Source organism: Puma concolor, chromosome D2 (assembly GCF_028749965.1).
Source record: "Puma concolor isolate L17-30 chromosome D2, mPumCon1.1.hap2, whole genome shotgun sequence".
Classification (NCBI taxonomy): Eukaryota; Metazoa; Chordata; class Mammalia; order Carnivora; family Felidae; genus Puma; species Puma concolor.
The window spans coordinates 55,605,592-55,629,162 of NC_141677.1; the positions used below are offsets into that span (position 1 = coordinate 55,605,592).

At 38.6% G+C, this 23,571-nt stretch overlaps 1 protein-coding gene and 1 long non-coding RNA gene across 6 annotated transcripts in view; one reads left to right on the forward strand and one right to left on the reverse strand.

Moving 5' to 3' along the window:
* Nucleotides 1–2,847: 2,847 nt before the first annotated feature.
* Nucleotides 2,848–23,571, forward strand: part of LOC147576087 (uncharacterized) — a 33,921-nt gene continuing 13,197 nt past the window's right edge. Inside the window, exons 1-3 of one of the 2 annotated variants that reach the window (XR_015241749.1) lie at nt 2,848–9,641; nt 9,790–9,852; nt 15,138–15,292. This is a non-coding gene — a long non-coding RNA (uncharacterized LOC147576087). The remainder of the gene's footprint in view (nt 9,642–9,789; nt 9,853–15,137; nt 15,293–23,571) is intronic. The other variant, XR_015241748.1, reaches the window with a different exon arrangement.
* The window catches only part of LOC112854424 (cytochrome P450 2C21), a 47,363-nt gene continuing 36,875 nt past the window's right edge, over nt 13,084–23,571 (reverse strand). For 3 of the 4 annotated variants that reach the window (XM_086680421.1, XM_086680420.1, XM_086680422.1), the window contains 2 exons: nt 22,344–22,485; nt 13,084–14,578 (listed from right to left, as the gene is read on the reverse strand). In XM_086680421.1, coding sequence (XP_086536547.1) covers nt 14,397–14,578; nt 22,344–22,485 — 324 coding nt within the window. In that variant the 3' untranslated portion in view covers nt 13,084–14,396. Of the gene's footprint in view, nt 14,579–20,663; nt 20,808–22,343; nt 22,486–23,571 lie in introns of all 4 variants that reach the window. The other variant, XR_015241747.1, reaches the window with a different exon arrangement.

Genomic DNA, 23,571 nt, shown 5'->3' on the forward strand with positions numbered 1-23,571 from the left:
CTTTTCCTGCTTTCTCCTCTAGTGTTTTGATGGTTTCCGTCAGCATGCATTTTTAAAATATCATATGGGGATAGTGTACATATACATATGTCCAAAGTATATATTCACACATAGTATATATTATATATACACATATACATATGAGGTTAAAAATGTTGTTGTACAAGGAATAGAAGGATCATACCTCAAGATCATAAAAGCCATATACGAAAGACCCAACACTAATATCATCCTCAATGGGGAAAAACTGAGAGCTTCCCCCCTAAGGTCAGGAACGAGACAGGGATGTCCACTCTCGCCACTGTTATTCAACATAGTATTGGAAGTCTTAGCCTCAGCAATCAGACAACACAAAGAAAAGGCATCCAAATCGGCCAGGAGGAGGTCAAACTTTCACTCTTTGTAGATGACATGATACTCTACATGGAAAACCCAAAAGATTCCACCAAAAAACTGCTAGAACTGACTCATGAATTCAGCAAAGTTACAGGATATAAAATTGATGCACAGAAATCAGTTGCATTCCTATACACCAACAATGAAACAACAGAAAGAGAAATCAAGGAATCGATCCCATTTACAATTGCACCAAAACTCATAAAATACTTAGGAATAAATCTAACCAAAGAGGTGAAAACTCTACACACTGGAAACCATAGAAAGCTTATGAAAGAAATTGAAGAAGACACAAAAAAATGGAAAAGATTCCATGCTCTTGGATAGGAAGAAAATATTGTTAAAATGTCGATACTACCCAAAGCAATCTACATATTCAATGCAATCTGTATCAAAATAACACCAACATTCCTCACAGAGCTAGAACAAATAATCCTAAAATTTGTGTGGAACCAGAAAAGACCCCGAATAGCCAAAGCAATCTTGAAAAAGAAGACCAAATCTGGAGGCATCACAATCCCGGACTTCAAGCTGTATTACAAAGCTGTAATCATCAAGACAGTATGGTACTGGCACAAGAACAGACACTCAGATCAATGGAACAGAATAGAGAACCCAGAAATGGACCCACAAACGTATGGCCAGCTAATCTTTGACAAAGCCGGAAAGAATATCCAATGGAATAAAGGAACTCTCTGCAGCAAGTGGTGCTGGGAAAACTGGACAGAGATATGCAGAAGAATGAACCTGGACCACTTTCTTCCCCATACACAAAAATAAACTCAAAATGGATGAAAGACCTAAACGTAAGACAGGAAGCCATCAAAATCCTCGAGGAGAAAGCAGGCAAAAACCTCTTTGATCTTGGCCGCAGCAACTTCTTACTCAACACATCTCCAGAGGCAAGGAAAACAAAAGGAAAAATGAACTACTGGGACCTCATCAAAATAAAAAGCCTCTGCACAGCCAAGGAAACAATCAGCAAAACTAAAAGGCAACCCTATGGAATGGGAGAAGATATTTGCAAACGACATATCAGATAAAGGGTTAGTATCCAAAATCTACAAAGAACTTCTCAAACTCAACACCCAAAAAACAAATAATCCAGTGAAGAAATGGGCAAAAGACATGAATAGACACTTCTCCAAAGAAGACATCCAGATGGCCAACTGACACATGAAAAAATGCTCAACATCACTCACTCATCATCAGGGAAATACAAATCAAAACCACAATGAGATACCACCTCACACGTGTCAGAATGGCTAACATTAACAACTCAGGCAACAACAGATGTTGGCGAGGATGCGGAGAAAGAGGATCTCTTTTGTATTGTTGGTGGGAATGCAAGCTCGTGCAGCCACTCTGGAAAACAGTATGGAGGTTCCTCAAAAAATTAAAAATAGAACTACCCTATGACCCAGCAATTGCTACTACTAGGTATTTATCCAAGGGATACATGTATGTTGTTCCAAAGGGACACATGCACCCCAATGTTTATAGCAGCACTATCAACAGTACCCAAAGTATGGAAAGAGCCCAAATGTCCATCAATGGATGAATGGATAAAGAAATGTAGTATATATATACAGTGGAGTATTACCTGGCAATCAAAAAGAATGAAATCTTGCCATTTGCAACTACGTGGACATAACTAGAGGGTATTATGCTAAGCAAAATCAGTCAGTCAGAGAAAGACAAGTATCATATGGCTTCACTCATATGAGGACTTTAAGATATGAAACAGGGAAGGGAAACAAAAATAATATAAAAACAGGGAGGGGGACAAAACATAAGAGACTCTTAAATATGGAGAACAGAGGGTTACTGGAGGGGTTGTGGGAGGGGGGATGGGCTAAATGGGTAAGGAGCATTAAGGAATCTACTCCTGAAATCATTGTTGCACTATATGCTAACTAATTTGGATGTAAATTTAAAAAATAAAATTAATTAAAAAATGTTTTTTTACAGCTAGACTCATAGTACACATAATATTCTACAACTTGCTGGTTTTCTACTATACGGTATGCCAGGGAAAGTTCTAAGTGATAAAAATTCGAGCAGATGATTTGAATGGACAGATTACAGAATAAGTGATGAAATGGTTACTAAACAAATGAAAAGGTTTTAAAAGTGTACAAACTAAAGCCGTATTATATTTCTTTAAACCTTGATTGGTAAAAGAATTTAAGTTATTTATCTATTTATTTTGAGAAAGAGAGTGTGAGTGGGGAAGGAGCAGAGAGAGAGAGAGAGAGAGGGAGAGAGAATCCCAAGCAGGCTCCAAGCTGTTAGCACAGAGCCTGATGCAGGGCTTGATCCCATGAACAGTAAGGTCATGATCTGAATGAAAATCAAGTTTAACTTGATTTAACTGACTGTGCCACCCAGGTGCTCCCCCCTCCCCCCGCTTTTAAATTTTTTTATTATTTATTTATTTATTTATTTTGAGACAGAAAGCATGAGTGAGGAAGGAGCAGAGGCTGGGAAATGAAAAGATTTTAATGGTAGTATTAGCAAACGTGTATGCCAACACAAAGTGCCTTGTTCTAATGTTATTAGGTGCCATGACATCTACCCTGAGATTCTTACTGAAACTTGTAATCTCTTCTCCATTGCCACTTTCCCCATCCTTCATATTCTGAACCTCCTTACAATGTTTTTGCCACTTCTCATGTTTCGTATTAATTAATCCTTCTCATAAACTTAAGAGGAAGATAGTATTTGTATTTGTTTCCTAATGCTAGTATAACAAATTACCACCAAGTTAATGGGTCAAAACAATACAGATTTACTATCTTATAATTCTGGAGTTAAAAGTCCAATATCTGTTTCTTTGGGCTAAAATTAAGGTGCTGGCAAGGCTCCTTCCTTCTGAGGCTCTAGGAGAGAACCCATTCCCTGGCCTTTGCAGCTTTGAGATGCTGCCAGAATTCCTTGGCTCGTGACTCCTTCCTCCCATCACTCCATCCTCTTGCTTATCTTCCCCTGCTTACCTTAATCTTCCTGGCTCCCTCTCTCTCCTAAGGACTGTGCCATTGCATTTGGTCCACCTGGCTAATTTAGGATAACCTCCTTATTTTAAAATCCTGAACTTAACTGTATTTACACCATCCCTCTTTACCCTGTAAAGTATATAATCACCTGTCCTGGGGTTAGGACATGGCATCTAGACAAGGAAATATGATACTTAAGCACTCCTCTCCCCCTGCCCCATGTATTTCCCTTAATTCCTAGCCCAGACCCTGGTGTTAATTGTTCAGTAAATATTTACTGATTAAACACATAGATCAAAGAGTAAGAAGACCTTCAAAGAGGGTTTTAGGATATAAGAAAGTCCCTCAACTCCTGCGAGAAGTACTCATTTATCTTTTTTTTTTTCTATAAGGAAAAAAATGCCCAAATTTCAGTAAGGCTGTTAAAAAAAAAAAATCCACAGGCCTAAAATGATGTCATTTAGGCTGAAGTCCCAAACTGGGGCTTAATACATAATCTAACTGCAACTTCAACCTTTGCCAGAAACATAGTGTTAGTCCAGAATTTTTCATTCAGCGCCAATGAATCTGCCACTTGGGTCCTCTCCACTCCCCCAAAGAAAGATGAGTCAATCTGTATGAAAAGACAACTTGCTTTTCTCTCTAGGAGGCAGCCATGTCTTGAAACAATCCTTTTGCTAATAACTCTCTTGCCCTACCCTCTTATAAATACCTTCTCTTTTGTATATCTTCTTAGAGCCCCCTCTATTTGCTAGATGGGATGCTGCCTGATTCAGGAATCAGATCTTCAAATTTACTTGGTTGAATTTTGTTTTTTAACAAGGCTTATTTAAACTGATCTTATTTGAAGTGTTTCTTTAAAAAGAAACAGAAGCAAATCACACCCAAACTTCCCAGTGATTATTTTCCCTAAGATTATTAGATATAGGCTACCCATATCTTATTTTTGTGTTGTATAAATATAATAGCATTTGATGGTGGAAGTATGAGACTAATCTCATAGTAACTAGGTAGACTTCGAAAAGTAGAAGGCTTCCTTCAATCGTTTAAAAAGATAATGTTATTAATGATAATTTTAAACCTCTAAGATTTGTGTTTGCAAAGAGCCAATTTCATCATTGAAGAATGTCTACTTCTATGAAGTTCTTAAAAGAGGTAAAAAACTAATTGCTAGAACAGTGGTTGCTTCTGAGGATGGGGATTGCCAGCAAGAGGTGGGAAGGAATTTTCCAGGGGGATGGGATTGTTCTGTGTCTTGATACGATGTGGTTACTCAGCTACTGGTGGTTGTCCAAACTGTATAAGCCATAAACCCAGATCTTACCAGAAGGCCCCAGTCCCCGACACACCCTCCCCCCCGCAATTGAGCAAGATGTTTAAGGCCATTTCAAAAAGGGAAGATGTTTCAAGTATCTGAAAGTAAGCCTTTTCTCCTATTCTGATCTTGTCTGATCATATGTATATACTTGTCCTTTTGAGACAGAGAGGGTGAAGGGACTCCATGAAAAAAAACCATTCTTTTTCCTTGCTTTTCCTGCTTCTTTTCTTACTGGGACCTGCACCCCCACCTTACACATGCCTTAACGTATGTCCTCCTTACGGGGGTTAATGATTTCTTTGGAGTCTTCCAGCACAATAGGTAACATCTAAGGAGTGACCAGGCAGGCTCATCATAAATGTTCTCCAAGACCACTGACTCCAAACACCTTGACGCCAAGACCCTGGGCTTCAGGGAACAAGTGACTTATGAAAGACACCTGGACCCTATCCTTGTTCCGCCCGGTTCCTGGATGCCTGGGGATGTGTGTACCACACCACAGTTGTCAGTGAAAATCCCAGACACCAAGCAAAGACAAGACTCCCTCCTTTCCTTCCTGAGTCTCCCGGACACTCAGTCTGTATCTGCTCTATGTTTTCAGTAAACTCTGCTTCCACCTCCTGTTGCCTCACGTTTGATTTCCAATCTATGTGAAGCCAAGGACCTTCTTGGCTAGTCTTGCAGGACCCCCTCTGGGTCTCTGGACCCAGCCTGCTTATATTACTTTCAAGGTATAGCTGGGCTTCATGTTTTGCATTCTGATTACAGTGTTAATCTTGATAAAAATGATTTCTGATGCTAAATAATAAAATATTTAAGACCAGACTGGTAAGTGCATATGCAGAAACTCTCCAGACTTTAAAAAATCAAACCATTGTTTCCAAATAACTTGTGCTATTTTGTTTTCTTTTTTGCTAAACTAATACATGTTCCCAGGGTGCCTGGCTGGCTCAGTTGGTAGAGCATGGGACTCTTGATCTCAGAGTTGTGAGTTCGAGCCCATGCGGGTGTAGAGATTACTTAAAAAAATAAATTAAACTAATACATGTTCTGTGTTGTATGTGTCAAAACATCAGATACCTAAGAGAAATCACGTAATTTTACCACCCAGTAACTACTTTTAAAAATTGGGAAAATCCCTTCCAGTACTGTTTTCTTTAAAATGGAAGCTGTCTATACATTCTCTTACAACAAGCCTTTCTGGCTTGGTACATTCTGAACGTTTTGTGGCCAAGACAGTTCCCTGAGTAGAAAAGCAGTGAAGTCACACCGGGACCTGCTGGGAAAGGAGTGGGAAGACAGGACTGACCATACAGCATTTTGCCATCACTCTGCCTCTCCTGGTTACCGTCTGCTTCTGCAGAGAGGCTTGCGTCTCCAGAGATGGGCAACCGGGGGTCTGGTAGTCATGGAGGAACAGTCACTTTTCTTTCATGGAATCCTGGCTGCGCTGACCTACAAGAAACAAAAAGGAGCACACAGACTTGCTTCTAGCGTGTTTTAGCCAGATTTCAAACACTTAAAGTTTTTGCCAGGGAGATATGAAGCTTGAGTCACAAGCTGTTATAATCATCCAATGGGCAATGTTGTTTTTCTACCAGCATTTTGTGTACTATCCTATTTCAGAAAATTTTTGTTCAAGGCCAGCTTGCAGACAACAAAATTCTAAAGCCATAGTATGATCATAAATATTTGTGTAGTGCTACTGTGTGCCAGGCATTGTTCCAAGCACTTTATCTACACTAAATCTTTCAATATGATATTGTTCCAAGGCCATCTGGGAAGGATATTTCCATGTCAGAGTTCAAGTTACCAATCCAATACGCCTTGTTTTTCCTTTAAAAAAATCAAAGCATATCAAATAACAGCATAATGATTCTCTAATAGCTGCTTTTATATTTCTGTATTTTAGGAAACGATCTAGATTGGTGCTGTCTTTTGCCAGATTTCTACTGTGACTAATTACTTTCTGAGTTTTGTTTATTTTGTCTTCTATGAATCTGTCCTTAGCTCTTATTTCTTTTAAAGAAACTGTCTTGGCACTGTATAACTGGTCAACTGCTCTGTTTAGGCCTCCCGCTAAGTTGGCTCTCTGCACCCACTGTCCCCTCCCAGCACCGTGACCTGTGATTACTGTGCCTGCAGCCATCTCACTGGCCTGGGCTGAGCTCCAACCACAGCCACTGAGGGGTCCAATGATCAGCTTGGCTTCTGAAGTGTCTCTCAGCCCTTTAATTTTTCACTTGACAATGAAGGAAAACCATTTCTTGGTGACTTCAGTCTTTCTCTTCAAAGAATATAAAAACTCTGCTCCAAACTTAGAATTAATAATATTTCAGTTAAGAAGGAACTTTATTTAGGAGTTGACTGACTCAAAAGATTTCCTATTATTGATAGCAGTGGTTCAATAAATACAAACATTTTATTGATTAATTTTAACCATCTCATTGCATAAACTTTGCCTCAAGTGAGTGACGTGAAATCAATGGGAGCCCTCTCACCGTGCAAGCTGGAGGATATCCTCAAAAGGTAGTACTGAAATTTATACTGAAAATGATTATATATGGCAATATGCTTGAAGACTACAAAAAGCAGCATGATTTCCCCATTAAAACTGAAGTTTGAGGGGCATCTGGCTGTCTTCGTCAGTAGGGCATGTGACTTTAATCTCAAGGTCATGAGTTCAAGCCCTACGTTGGATGTACTTTAAAAAAAAATTGATCTTCAGGGTTCTAAATATGATTTCAAGCAGTACAGGGCAAAATTTCCATTTATTTTGCCTGTTGATAATTGAAATTAAGTTGAAAATTATTCTATAATTTATCTTTGCAATGTCTTATAGTTTTCCATATAAATGTGTTTCACATCATTTCTTAATTCTAAATCTTTTATTATTTCTGATGCTATTGGTGGATGGATTTTTTCTGAAATGTCATTTTCTGATAGTTTGTTACTAGTACATAGAACACTTGATTTTGTTCTTGAGTTTTGGACATTGGCCTTATATCTTGCTAAATTTATTAGTTTCAGGGGCTTTTTTTGTGGATTCTTTGGTGTTTTCTGCCTACAGCATCATATCATCTACAAATAATGACAATTGTACTTCTTTCCCCCAGCTGAAATGCTTTCTATTTTTTCCTTATCTTAATAAACTGATTAGAATGTCCAGTACAATGTTAAATAAAAATGGTGAGACTGGATGTCTTTTCCCCATTCCTAATCTTTGGTAGAAAACTTCAGCCTTTCCTTATTTTATATGTTATTAGCTGTAGGTTTTTCATGGATGCCCTTTATCAGGTTGAGAAAGTTTCCTTCCTAGTTAGCTAAGAGTTTTAATCATGTGTCAAACAACAAAATTCAATTGAGCAATTTAAAATATCAAATTGGCTTTATCAAACTATTCATGATAAGGCAACATCCTATCCAGCAAATGGAAAGGAGCTCCATGGAGCCCAAGAAAAGGAAAGATTTATAAAGGCAGAGAGGAGGCTGGAAAAAATGCATTATTTTAGGTAACGTAACCCTCCTAAGGAGGAACAGAAGTGGTCTATCCGTAAATTTCCTAGTGCTGACTAGTGAATTTTATGTTGACTGGTTAAAGATTACATTCCTAGGTGGGTTGAAACTGCAGTTAGGCTAGGCATTATGTCTTGGGGTGCTGATGTGGGACCTTAATATAAGTGACTCTTTTGGGGGGCCTGTGGTTTTCTTTTTAACACAGGAAAGGCTATTAGGCTTTGTTAAATGCTTTTTCTGTATCCACTGAAAAAAATCACATAGTTTTCTCCTTTATTAATATTGTGAATTATACTGATTGATTTTCAGATGTTAAACCAACCGTACATGCTGAAGATAAACTCCACTTCGTCATGACATATGATACCTTTAGTGTAATACTGAATTCAATTTGTTAATGTTTTGTTAAGTCTTTTTGCATCTATGTTTATGAACGTTAGTGATCTGTAGTTCTTTTGCCTTGTGATGTCTTTGGTTCTGAAATCAGGGTATTACTGGCCTCATAAAATGAGTTCAGAAGTGTCTTTACTTTTCTGAATGATTTTGTGTAGTATTGATATGTTGTTGTTGTTGTTGTTGTTTTCCTTTTTCCTTTAATTGTTGGTAGAATTAACCAATGAAGCCATATGAGCCTGGAGTTTCCTTTGCTGGAAAGTTTTTAATTACTAACACAACTGTTAAAATTTATGTAGGGCTGCTCAAGCTTACCATTTCTTGTTGGGTTAGATATGGGATTTTGTGTCTTTTTTTTTCTTTTAATTTTTTTAATTTTAGAAAGACAGCATGAGCAGGGGAGGGGCAGAGAGAGGGGGAGAGAAAGAATCTTAAGAAGGATGCACTCTCAGTGCAGAGCCCAACATGGGGCTCAATCCCATGACCCTGGGATCATGACCTGAGCTGAAGTCAAGAATTGGATGCTTAACCAACTGAGCCACCAAGGTGCCCATGCATGGATCTTGTGTCTTTTAAGGAATTTGTCCATCTTACATGGGTTGTCAAAGGTGTTTATAATAATCTCTTATTCTTTAATGCTCTGAAGGCACTATAGTGATGTCCCTTCTTTTATTACTGATATCAGTACAATGTATGTTTTCCATTTTTTTTTGTAGCTAGAGGTTTATAAATTTTATTAATTTTTTTAAAAAAACGTCAATTTCTGCTTTCATTAGTTTTTCTCTTCTGCTTTTCTCTCTCTTTTCAAAAGAGAGAGAAATGTATTTATTTTGAGACTGATTGCATGTGTACTCATGTACCCACACACAAGCAGGGTAGGGGCAGAGAGGGGGAGAGAGAGAATGCCAAACAGGTTCCTCACTGTCAATGCAGGTCCAATGTGGGGCTCCATCCCATGAACTGTGAGATCATGACCTGAGCTGAAATCAAGAGTTGGACACTCAACCAACTGAGCTACACAGGTGCTCCTCTTTTTTATTTCATTCATTTCTGCTTTTATATTTTATTTCCACCTTCCTGCTTGCTTTGAATTTAATGTTCTCTCTTATATTTTATTAAAGTGGGAGATGATATCATTGACTTGGGACTTTTCTTCTTTTTCTATTTTAGGTATTCTAAAGCTTTAAGTTTTCCTCTAAGTGTCCTGTGTTGGATGTATCCCCATAAATTCTGGTAAGTTGTATTTTCATTATTAGTCAATTAAAAATATTTTTCTTGTGACTTATTCTTTCACCCAATGATGACTTAGAAAGTATGTGGTTTAATTTTCATATATTTGGGGTTTTCTTGTTATCTGATATTTTTAAAATTACTACTAAAGTTTACTTAGTATGGTTTTCTTTCAATTTGCATTCATTAGTTTATTATCTTGCAAACTAGTAATTCAGGTCATTTATTTTAAGGCACAGTTAAAATTTTCTGCTCTGAGTTACAGAGTAAAAAAAAAAATCTGCCATTTTAAGTGTTAGAAGTTCAAGTTTTCTTTTCTAGAGATTTTCTTTTTTTTTACTTTTTTTAAAATGTTTTATTTATTTTTGAGACAGAGAGAGACAGAGCATGAACGGGGGAGGGTCAGAGAGGGAGACACAGAATCTGAAGCAGGCTCCAGGCTCTGAGCTGTCAGCACAGAGCCCGACGCAGGGCTCGAACTCACGGACCTTGAGATCATGACCTGAACCGAAGTCGGACGCTTAACCGACTGAGCCACCCAGGCGCCCCATCTAGAGATTTTCTTTTGTTTTGAATTTATATAAATGTTTATTAACCTTTATAGTCAAGTTAAAAAAGAGTTCTGTTGAATTGAGGAAAATTTATAATCTAATTCATTAGTTATTTAATTTGGAGATAAGTCAAGGTAAACTAATTTGTTGAGAAAACATTTCATAGAACATGGAAAAATTCTATCAAACTCTCTTGAGCAAGCTAGGGAATCTATTTGGAGTTCATAGCCAGGTTTCTATTTCTTTATTTGCTCTTTGTTTTCTGCAGTAATTGTGTGGTCAGACTATGGCTTGAGCTAAAGATTTAACTTTAAAGTCCTTCCTGGGGGTTGGCAGCGGGGGGTGAGGGGGTTGCCTGGGTGGCTCTGTTGGTTAAGCACCTCACTTTGGCTTAGGTCATGATCTTAAGGTTTGTGAGTTCAAACCCCACATCTGCTCAGCCTCCACTGTCAGCACAGAGCCTGCCTCAGATCCTTTGTCCTCCTCTCTCTCTGCCCTTCCCCTGCTTGTACTCTCTCTCTCTCAAAAATAAATCTTTAAAAAAAAATGTAAATAAAGTAGTTGCTGGGACAGGGCAATCTCCTTTATATTTTGACCTAGCTCATTTATACCATTCTGTGTGGCTATTTTATTTCTTTTGAGATGAAAGAGAAAAAATTACATACGCAGAACACTTCAGATTTCTCATGTATTTACCAACAGGAGGACACGAAGCTCCTGATGAGCTAGAAGCATTAATTCCCAGTACAACATGCATTTATATAGTTTATACAATTGTTGTAAATACTAAGAAACCCTTTTTGGAAAGTCCTTTATCTTTGCTTAAAGCCATATAAAATCAATATAAAGTTTTTTTCTTTAATTTTTATATAAGGAATTTTTTCTAGCCTTGAGATCAGTCATATAACATTGTATAAACATAAGGTGTACAGCATAATGATTTGATATATGTATATATTACAGATTACCACAAGCCTCCCTCCATAGTTACAATTTTTTTGCATATGGTGAGAACTTTTAAAATCTATTCTCTTAGCAACTTTCAACAATATGATATAGTTTTGTTAACTATAGTCACCATGCTATACATTACATCCCCACAACTTACTCATCTTACAACTGGAAGTTTGTACCATTTGACCATATTAACTCATTTACCCCACCACCCACCCCTGGCAACCACTAATCTGTTCTCTGTGTCTATCCAGTTTTTTAGATTCCATATATAAGTGAGATCATACAGTATTTGTCTTTCTCTGACTTACTTCATTTAGCATAACGTGTTGAAGATCCAACCATGTTGTTGCAAATGGCAGATTTTTTTTTATGGCTGAATAATACTCCATTGTATATACAATTGACCTGTGACCAGCAGAGGTTTGAAATATATAGTACTGTATATTTTTAAAATTTTTTAATAAAAATATACAGTACTGTAAATATATTTTCTCATGATTTTCTTAATATTTTTTCCCTAGCTTTGCTTTATTATAAGAAAACACTACCTAATATACAAAATATGTGTTAAGCAACTGTTTATCAGTAAGGCTTCTGGTGAACAGTAGGCTTTAGTAAAGTTTTGAGGGAGTCAAAAGTTATACACAGAGGAAGCTTTAGTGTTTTCTCTGTATAGGATCACATCATCTGCAAATAGTGACAATTTTATTTCCTTACCAATTTGGATGTGTTTTCTTTTCTTCCCCTGCCACCCCCTTTTTTCCTTTTTCTTATCTGAATGCTGTGCTTAGCACTTCTAGTACTATGTTGAATAAAAGTGGTGAGATTGGGCACCTTTGTTTCCTTATATTAGAGGAAAAGCTCTAAGTTTTTCACCGTTGAGGTTGATGTTAGCTGTGGGTTTGTCAGATATGGCCTTTGTTATATTGTGGTATGTTCACTCTGAGCCCACTTTGTTGAGAGCTTTTATCATGAATGGATGTTGAATTTTGTCAAATACTTTTTCCGAAGTTATTGAGATCATGTGATTTTTTTTTTTTTTTTATCCTTCACTTATTTTTTGGAATAGTTTAAGGGGAATATGTTTTAGGTCTTCTTCTTTTAAATGTTTGGTAGAATTCACTACTGAAGCCATCTGGTCCTGGACTTGTTTTTATTGGGAGTTTTTTGATTACTGATTAAATTTCCTTACTAGTAATCAGCCTGTTTAGCTTCAGGCTTTTGTTTTTAAGATTTTATTTTTCAGTAACCTCCATACCCATCGTGGGGCTCAAACTCACAACCCCGAGATCAGGAGTTGCATGCTTTTCCGACTGAGCCAGCCAGGCGTCCCCAGGTTTATTCTTGATCCTTGCGTGTAGCTCCCCCAAGACTTTCAGGCTTCAGCTCAAGTGGAGGTGTTTACTTGGTCCTTCTTACTTGGCCAGCTCTGGTCTCTATTCTTTTTCTTCTACTCCGGAGAATCTGCAAAAATTCTTTTCAGATTCTAAGGCTCTTAAATATTTTATAGTTAGCCTTTCAGCCACTCAGCACCTGATTTCAAATCAGAAATCACCTCAAGAATAAAATCATACAAGTATCAGAGTTCCCGATATAGATTTCCCAAGCCCTCTGTTATCTTGTCCCCACAAATCCTCACAGCTTTCATCTTGTTCCCATGCTGACAAATTTATATGCACGTGTGTGTGATAAGTCAGAAAGAGACAGAGACAGAGAGACCAAGACCTAGATATATAGATGTTATTTATTTCTGGAAATTCCTGGTCATTGCAATGAAATATTTACAGGTGATGGGATTTCCTACTTGAAAATCTATGAAGTTTTAGTTAAAAATTACTAAATCTACCAAAGAATTCAATCCTCAATATTATACAAGGATTTGGTCAAATAGTGTTTTGATTATATACTCATGATAGAAAAGTAAACAGACACATAATTTTTGTCTTATGCTTCAGTATGTATGAAAAATAAAAGTGCACATGTGCAGCCACTTCACATTTATTCCTGAATAATGAAAGACACATATAGCAGCCTTTTTATATCAACAAAAATTCAAAAATAAATACCCTTGAATAAGGAGATAATTTTAAAAATTATAGCCATACAACAGGGTATTTTTATTTATATGACTTGTAAAAATATGTCACCAGCAAATCATAGGTATATTATAAATATATGTGTATACACACATACATAAAAACCCATATTTCTGATATGTGTATTCAAATATAACCATACATACACATCACCTTCCCCTATTCTTTGCCTTACTATGTCTGTGTATGTGTGTGTCTCCATTTGTGTGTTTAACCAGTAGGGGAAAACAGGAAGGGCATCCTTGGACAGAGCAGCAAATTCAAGTTTTATCTCATGTTATTGCCTCTGGCTAGAATGATCTTCTGTTTTCTCCCTGCATGTATATACTTATACATACATGTATACACAAACATGCATCACACACGATTTTTTTTTTTATTTTATTTTGAGAGAGATTGAGCACAAGCAGGCAAGGGGCAGAGAGAGAGAATCCCAAGCAGGCTCCAAGTTCAGCACAGAGCCTGACATGGGGCTCGATCTCATGACTGCAAGATCATGGCTTAAGCTGAAATCAAGTGGGATGCTTAACCAACTAAGCCACCAGGTGCCCCCCCCCCCAGTTATTTTTTAATAATTATTGGGAAAAAAACAAATTGTACATGCCAAACTATCAAGAGATTATTCCCCTGGAGAGCTAACTGGAGTAAGAGACGAGCAAATTTTATATATTTAAAAAACTTTTTTAACTCAGGATAATTTTTAATATTCAATATGACATTTGAAGTCTCTTACATTTGGTATACACTGCAGATGAGATACAGCTTAAGATCTCACAATTACAAAAAGAATTTTATTGGAAAGTGAGTTTTTGTTCCATGTGGGGAAATCTGAACTGAATCTGAAAGGATGAGGAAAATTAGAAGAGACAGGGTCAGGAATGTCATACAGCTAACACACAGGACAGAAAGCATCTGGCTTGTTCACATGAGGCCTGACCTTTCTTCAGACTGGAATGAAGCACAGCTTAAATACGGGCGGTGCAGCACCCACCCCATTGACAATTGGGGCAGTTTCAAGGTCCTTTGGATCAACCACAGATTTCAACGTAAAATGCTGTAAAATGTTGGTCAGTAGTAAAAACAGCTCCATGCGGGCCAGGCCTTCTCCAATACAAACTCTCTTTCCTAAAAATGACACATAAATACTCAATTTTTTTTCTGAGTCAGCACACAGGGAAGAAAATAAATATATTAATAGACTAATTAACCTATGCCTTCTTTTGTCTACACTGAAACCTGGTTACCTTCATTTCCTCAGTACGTTTCTGTGGGCATGTGTAAAGGCCAGGGCAAGTCACCACAAGATGGGCCACTTTGGCATAAAAATTATTTTTAGTTAAAAGCAATCAAAACCCAGCAGATTCAAGAAAAGCTCCTTACCTCTCCCTCAACTTCCAGCTTATACCAAGAAGAGAGCAATTAACAGAGATTCTTCTTTACCTAAGAAACTTCTCTGCGTAACAGGGAGACCTTTGTTTTTGAAACATCTCTCTCACCTTCCCGCTAACGGTGTTCCTTCCCTGTGAATCCCCAGACCCCTTCCCCTCTCCTTAGCTCAGGACGTCATAGAAACCTCATGTTGCCTGACTGTATTTGAAATTTCATGTCTGTGGATTCCCCATATCTATGAAACTAAATTTGATTTTCTCCTCTTAATCTGTCTCATGTCAATTTCACTTTTTAGTCTAGCTGGGAAGGACCTTGAAAGGCAGAAGAAAATTTTTCATCCCGGACACCTGGCCTAGTTGGTAGTACACTTTAACACACTGGATGCTGCTTGTCACAAACATAGCTGTGGCTGGGAGATCCTTGGGACATCTGACCTAGAGCCGACAGAAGGTAAGATTTCCTACCATGTCAGTCTCCTGGAATCTGAGGAGTCTGATAGAGCAAGAACGGTGAGAGTCATTCTCTCTTTCTAAATTCAGATTAGCAGGAGAAAATACTTGTGTAACTGGGTCCTTGGACTTAGCAACTCTTGGTAAATTTGGTAGAGCACTCTTTTGGAGGAAATAGATTAACCAGAGATAGTCTTTGTTTTCCTTGTTTCTCTTATGTTGTTTGTCATAATAAGGAATTAGCATAGGGCAGAAAGCAGGCATAGGCCCTATAAGCCTGCTGTTTAAAGGACATCTTGGAAACCAAAGCTGCAAAACTGGTGGGTGCGGGTCGAACACTTAAAAGCTATTAGAGCACTTGCCACCTTAAGAAGGTTCCTGTGATAGGATAAATTGGTCACAGAACAGGTTAGATTAACACTTGGCCACCTGCCAACCTCAAGGAAACAGCTGTGTAATGAGGTACACTTGAAAACAACACACAATCCCCAACTCTGTGGCACATTCCTCTTAGGAATGAGTGTGGCTCCAAGACACCCAAGATTTAGCTGAAAGAAAAACCAGATAGGGTTTTTCCCTTTGTCTTGTTCATAGAACAAGCTCCTAAGAGCTTGGCTTTGTGAGCAGTGATAATATGCTCTTTGGTCTCCACCATCTACCTATCTGGGTGCACCTTAATGTCCAATTGAAAGGAAGAGGGATATGAGTCTCTCTCTCTTTCTGTCTGGCCATGCCAGCTCTCAAGGGTGTTTGTCATGAGAAGTCCCAGCCCATAGGAGCCTTTATATTCTCAACCTTCATTTCTTGTTAGTGCTGGAAACTGCCATTATAGGAGCACATGCCTAGTGTCACGGATTATTGTCTTTGACTGGAAGCATCTCAAGATTTTGTTGGAGACCAGCAATGAAGGCCTCTGCTTTCTTAGATTAATTATGGGAGTAAACTTTTGGATCATGAGGGCTGTGTCATCTATGCCCTTTCTCTGGACACCTCTTGTATCTTTGGTTAAGGCATTAAAAGGCTTATTGGTTTGAGTTGCTCATAAGAGATCCTACTCATCAATGGCCCGACGACAGATCCTTTAAATTAGTTAATGTTTGAAAAAAGAAGAAAAACATTTTAAACTTAGTTGAATGGCTAGCCTCAGGGATTCCCTTGATAAGATGAAAGAAGAGGAACTAGACTTAAAATAAAGGTCCACATACAACATAAATTCTCCCTAAAATGCCTATTTTAACTTCCCTTTCCCTATAAGGATTTACAGAGAGCACTCCAACTTCATCTCTACGTTCAAATTCTACAGGCTGCTCATGTAATTGCTGAAATCCAGGAAAGGAATTTAACAAAAGCAATAAGGCTGACTTTGCTTCTACCTTCCAGGGCACTGTAATTAGTTTATGACAGCTTCAGGCATTCCTAGGCAATGTACTTGGCTAGTGTATCCTAGACCCCCAAGGCAAAAGAATTTGTGTCCCCTGGACAGCTGCAAAGCTTTTAAATTATCAAGCCCTTTTAACCTCTACTTTCAAAGGATCCTAGCAAATTTAGAGAGAAATTAAAAAGATTAATCACTAGTCACAACCCTCCCTTCAGAGAGGAAACATGACCAAAATTTCTCCTAGGCAAATGATCAGGGAAAGGCCAATATTCAGGGACTGTTAGAAGCCAAGATTAAATTGTGCAACCAGAAAGAAGGCTTTTGTTAAAATGCTTCACACAGACTTTACAAAGGCATGAATCTTTTGATTCCCATTTTAATAAAAAATCTGCCTGATATAAAAAAGCAAATTTAGTTTAAAAAAAAAAAAAAAAGGGCCAATCCCGTGATATTCAGGCTGTAATCCAGTCCTTTGAGGAATTAGAAACAACTCTCTTTCAAAGCTCTACAAAACCAGAGATGCAACTCTAGAAACAAGTCAAAGCTTACCTCTCTTTACCAATCCCCAAACCTGGTCTATTTCTCTCAAAATGTTTACAGATACTACAGAAGATTACAATTTGGAACAATATTGTTTAGGACTTAAAAGAATAATTAAATTTTAAATAGTAATTACACTGAAACTCTAAAAAAAAATTTTTTTTTTACCTTCTCTGTCCCTTGAAATTATAAATTTAATGTCTTTGAACACAGCCCACAATCACCTGAGACTGAAAAAAAAGCAAAAGGTGGGGTAGGGCGACAGTGGTAGGGGAAGAGGCCTTTCCAAGTACAAACTGCTAAAATGCCTCTTGTGTTCAGACTTGGAAAAAACTTGGATACTTTTCTCTGTGCCTTTGTGATGTAAATTTTCTACATTTATCATCTCTAGGATGTAAAAGCCTTTCTTTTAAATACAAACTTCAGGGACACCTGAGTAGCTCAGTTGGTTATTTGACTTTTTTTCTTTTTTGAAGTTTATTTATTTTGAGAGAGAGCGAGCATGGAGGAGGGGCAGGGGTGGGGGGCAAGAGAACCCAAGCAGGCTCTATGCTGTCAGTGCAGAGCCCAATTCAGGGCTTGTCCCCACAAACCATGAGATCATGACCTGAGCTGAGATCAAGAGCTTATGCTCAACTGACTGAGCCACCCAGGAGCCCCAGTATCAGACTCTTGATATTGACTCAGGTCATGATCTCAGTCATGAGATCGAGCCCCACATTGGGCTCCATGATGAGCTTGGAGTCTGCTTGGGATTCTCTCTCTCTCTCTCTCAAAATGAAAAAATAAACATTAAAAAAAATAAATTTGTAAAAGAGCTCCATTTAGTTGGCTTGAAGACAAGTACTTGTAAGGACTGGGCATTCTAAAACTCAGGAAGATAGAAACTAACCTAAATATTTTTCAAGTTTATGTGATCTCAGAAAATATTCAATATTAAATTTTTTAATGTTTATTCATTTCTGAGACAGAGACAGCATGAACAGGGGAGGGGCAGAGAGAGAGGGAGACACAGAATGTGAAGCAGGCTCCAGGCTTTGAGCTGTCAGCACAGAGCCTGATGTGAGGCTCAAACTCACAAGCTGTGAGATCATGACCTGAGCCAAAGTTGGATGCTTAACCCACCAAGTCACCCAGGTGCCCCGAAAATATTCAATATTAAAGCTAATTTAAAGTTGTTGGTTTAGAGTACCTGGGTGACTCAGTTGGTTGAGACTCTGACTCTTGATTTCAGCTTAGGTCATGATCCACAGGGTCATGGGATCAGGCTCTACATTGGGCTCTATGCTCAGCATGGATTCTCTCTCTCCCTCTCCCCTGCTCGCATGCACTCTCTCTCTCTCTCTCAAAAAATTGTTGGTTTAATTAAAATAGCCATGTCTTTAGAGTTATCAGGATTAAATATAAAACTTTTATTCTGCCTATGTTTACTGAAAGTCAAATAAGTCCATATTATAGCTTACAAAATTTGTCAGGAAAAAGAAACTTAAAATAATGGTTGACTTTGTCTAATACCTTATAAAATTTTGTAGCTAGTCTCAGCATAACAGTTCAGAACAAGTAAATAGATGTAGGGGTGCCTGGTGGCTCAGTCAGTTGAGAGTCTCACTTCAGGTCATGATCTCACAATTCATGAGTTCGAGCCCAACATTGGGCTCACTGCTGTCAGCTTGTCAGCACAGACCCCGCTTCAGATCCTCTGCCCCTCCCCTACTTGTGCTCTCCCAAAAAATAATAAAAATAAATAGATAGAAATAAGATTAAATGGTTTGTAGGTAAACTTTTAAAGGGCTACCAAAATCTTCAGTAACCTGAAGTTTTAAAGTTTGGCTAAGTTAAATGTTAAGTTAAATTCATTGAATATCTAGATCATTTCCAAATAAGATAAAATAATGAAACCTTAAGTACCGAACATAGGTTTATCTGTTTTTGTTTCTTTTTTAAAAAATTTGTTGATTTATTTTGAGAGAGAGAAAGTGAATGTGAGCAGGGGAGGGACAAAGAGAGAGAGCATCCCAAGCAGGCTCTGCAATGTCAGTGCAGAGCTCAATGCAGGGCTTGATCCCATGAACCATGAGATCACGACCTGAGCCAAAATCAAGAGCCAGTCACTTTACTGACTGAGCCACCCGGGCGTCCCTCTATTTTTGTCTTATTACAGAGAAACTAAAGATAAATTTGGGTCTGTGAGTAAACCTGGTTTGTTCTTTACTGAAAGACTGTACTATGATGAAGTACATGTTTCTAAGTTACAAAATGTATTCACAAATTTGCCAATCTAAAAAATACTGCTATTATAGTTCACTGTGAAAGTGAGGTACTTCCGTCACAGACCTGCTAATCTGTGACACCAGGCAGGCACTCCTGTAATGGATCTTCCTGGCACAAACAGGAAACAAAGGTTGAGATGACAAAGGTTCCTATGGGTTGGGACCTCTTAAGAACTGTCATGGCCAGAGAAAGACTTGGAGACCCATTCTATTTGGCCACCAAGGTACACCCTGTTAAGTGCATCCTCCAGATGGTGGAGACCAAAGAGAATATTCTCACTGGTCACAAAGTCAAGCTCTTAGGACAAAGAACAAGACAAAAGGAAAAATCCTATCCTGTATATGTGCACTTCAACAGCTTTACCTAAGTGTTGGGTAGCTTGGAGCCACACTAATACTTGAAGGATGTGCCACAGGGTTGGGGATTGTGTGTTGTTTCACAGGGTGCCTTTTTCTTGAGGCTGGCAGGTGATCTGTTATCAATCCAACCTGTTCTGTGACCAACTTACCCCATCACAGGAGACTTCTTGAAGTGGTGAGTGCTCGAACAGATTTTTAAAAAATATATTTTATTTTTTGGAGCACCTGGGTGGCTCAGTTGGTTGAGCATCTGCTTTTGGCTCAGGTCATGATCTCATGGTGGGTTTGTGAGTTCGAGCCCTGCATCAGGGTCTGTGCTGACCGTGAGGAGCCTGCTTGGAATTCTCTCTTTTTTAAAAAATTTTATTTTTTAAGCAAAATCCACACCCACCATGGGTCTCAAACCCACAACCTTGAGATCAAGAGTCACACACTCCACTGACCAAGCCAGCCAGGAGCCTTAGTTCTAACTTCTTTTAAGTGTTCAACCCATGTCCACCAGTTTTGCAGCTTTGACTTCCAAGAAGTCTGTTAGCAACAGCTTTGACTTCATGTACCCATTAACATAGGGCAAAGTTTGTAGGACAAGTGACATAAAAGACACTAAGGAGAACAAAGACCATCTCTGGGGGGAAAATCAGTTACCGAAGAGTATCCTACAAAACTCAACAAGAGTCAGTCCCTAAGCCCAAGGAACCAGACCTACAAGTATTTTCTCCTGTTAATCTAAATTTGGAAAGAGAGAAAAAGGACTCTTATCATTCTTGCTCCACCAGACTCTGTAGACAGAGATTCTCAGAGACTGACATGCTAAGAAATCTTACCTTGTGCCAGCTGTCCTCAGGGACTTTTGGCTATCATAGTGTGTGGGGCGAGCAGGGTCCAGTGAGTTAAGGTGTCCGCTGACACATGAATTGTCTGTTGGGGAGCAAGAATTTCCTGTCCCCCTCAAGGTCCTCTTAGCTGGACTAAGAATCAAATTGACATGAGACAAATAAACAGAAGAAAACCAAATTCAATTTCACGTGTGCAGAGAATCCACACAGACCTGAAAATTCCAAAGATGATCAGGCAAAATAAGGTATTTATGTCATCCTGAACTAAGAGGGTAGGAAAAAAAGAAATATTACAAATCAGCCACAAACATACTAACTAATCACTAATCCCCAGACTGGCAATTTCAAATGCTGTCTAGAGTCTAGTCATTCCTCCAGCGGAAATAGCCCTCCATTCTACTCTGCCTGCTCATATTTTCTACATCATTCTAGATCCAGCTCAGATATCATTTCTTTTATGCAAAGTTCTTTGATGTGCTCAGAGCATATAACTCCCTTCTTTATCTGTTTTCCATAACACTAGTTAATGCTTCTAAAACAGCACATTTCAGATGAAGTTATAATTATTCACCTATCTCACATACTGGAACATAAGTTCTTAAGGTAAGGCCTCAGATCTTGTAATGACACTCACAGTATCAGGGCAAAAGTAGGTCTGCAAGCCCTGTGACTTGAATAGAAATCTCAAGGAGTCTCATTACGCAGTAATGGGCTCAAAATATAGGAAGAAAGGTAAGGAGTAGTATAGCAGCATCTTGCTTTGAGATAATCTCCGGGAGTTGCACATAATCCTGGGACCACGATAGCAAGGGTTGCTTGATACTTGTTTTTCTTAGATATTCAATCAGGAGCAAATCTCCTATTTTTGTCTCTGTTTCAATTACTTCTACAGGAAAGGCCTGTTACCCTCCTGTCTTCCTCCTGTTTCTCCTTTGGAGTGTGCTGAATATTTTCCATTTCTCCTGCCTTCCAGCTCTATTTTGTGTTTGTCTTTTATGCCTACTCTGTGTTCAGGAAGGTGATTTCTATAGATGCATAAACTGAGATGTTAGTTCCCTTCTGAGTTCTGAATAAATTCAGAGCATTGGACATTAAGAAAGTCAGAGTATTTATTCCCTCAATCCTACCCTGTCAGGCTATAGTTCAGGCAGTGGTTGTATCGCTTTACTATAGACACATCTCCCGTTGAGGCATCCACTCTTTCTTTCCTAAAGGTCTATTTGGATCCCAGTAATGCCCTCCTTCCCTCATCCTTTCCAACTTAGGATGGTAACCTCTTCCTGCTTATGCTAGTCTCTGAGTACTTTATATCTTGTTATTTACCTTAATCCTACCCACCCTCTGAAAATCGTCTCATCGTCACATTCTCTTTAATTAGCCTTTTTGAGTATGCCACCTGTTTCTTCCCAGACCACTGACAAATTAAAGGAAGATACTCAAATTTCCATTACCCTCTGCTCCTGCCCCTTTATAGGCATCTCAGTGGTGGGTCCTGGTGCCAAACTTGGTGAGGGCAGACTCCAATTGAACGAGAAATAACCTGGGCTTTGGGAGTGATGCCTCTAGCCTCATACAAATGACAATTTGTTCAGTCCAGAATAGCCTCCACGCAAAGCCTTCCTCATCTCACTGACCCCTGATGCATACATAAAAATGAAGCTTGCTTACCTGCTGAAAAAGCCAGGAAGTAGTCACTCTTCTTAAAGTTGCCACTTTCATCCAGGAAGTGGCCAGGATCAAACTGATCTGGGTTGGGAAACTCTTTGTCATCATGCAGGACAGAAGTCAGAGATGTTAATATGGTTGTGCCCTGATATAAAGAGAAACAGATAAACTGGATTATGATGAAGGTCATGGAGCTTGAAATCCTTTTGTTTTATAGATGAGGAGACTGAGACACAGAAGTGATTTATTTACTCCATGTCACAGAACAAACTAATGACCAACCCTAACAGGTTTTAAATCATGTAATGGCAGTCCAAAGCACTGTTAACAGACTCCAAACTTTGTAGCCTGACACCAGCACTTGCTTTTCAGAAAACTAAGGGAGCTCCCTAGAGTGCACTGTTGACCAATGGATTTCAGTATTGTCTCAAGGTGCTGATGCCACTGAAAATGAGGTCTTCAAAACTCTACTTGAGTGGCCATATTCTTGAAAGCCCTTCATCTTCCCATCAAAATGACAAACTTAGGGGTGTCTGGCTGGCTCAGTTGGCAAAGTGTGGGACTCTTGGTCTCAGGGTCTACGGGTTCTGACTTTGGGCATAGAGCTTACTTAAAATTTTTTTAAAGGTAACAAACGGGTAAGTTTAAAAGAGCTATGCTGTTTCAACTGAGTTGTTGCATATTATTGTAGAAATGAGAGAGCATTTCTGCTTCCTAGTAGGGTGTTATTAAACTCATAGATACAGTGCAACATAATGACTTGGAGGTTAGTTTTCAAAATCAACTGAATCTTTGGAAGACAGTATGGTCAGTCCTAGAATAGGCTTCCATATAAAGTTAGTTACAAAACACTTCTCCTGGCTGGTGGGACCATCTACTTCAGACTATAACAAAATAACTGCTTTGGAGTTGTCCTCACGACTAACACGAATATAAATCCAGAAAAAAACGTATATGAAGAAACAGTTCTCTGGCACAGAACAAGAGGCAATCCAGGATTGTGATACTTCACTAAAGAAAAATTAGGAGGAAAGTGTTGTCAGGCAGAAATTCAGAGTGATTGTAGGGTCTACCTAAGAGTTCAGGGAGGTGAGGGTCAAGCAAAGTGCTACTCTTTTTTGAGCTAAGGAGACAGAGATAAAAACTTGGCATCTAGAATTCATGAAGAAGGATACAGGCCAAGAAGAATCTACAAATAGAGAGGATCTCAAAGGTATATAAGACCTATGAC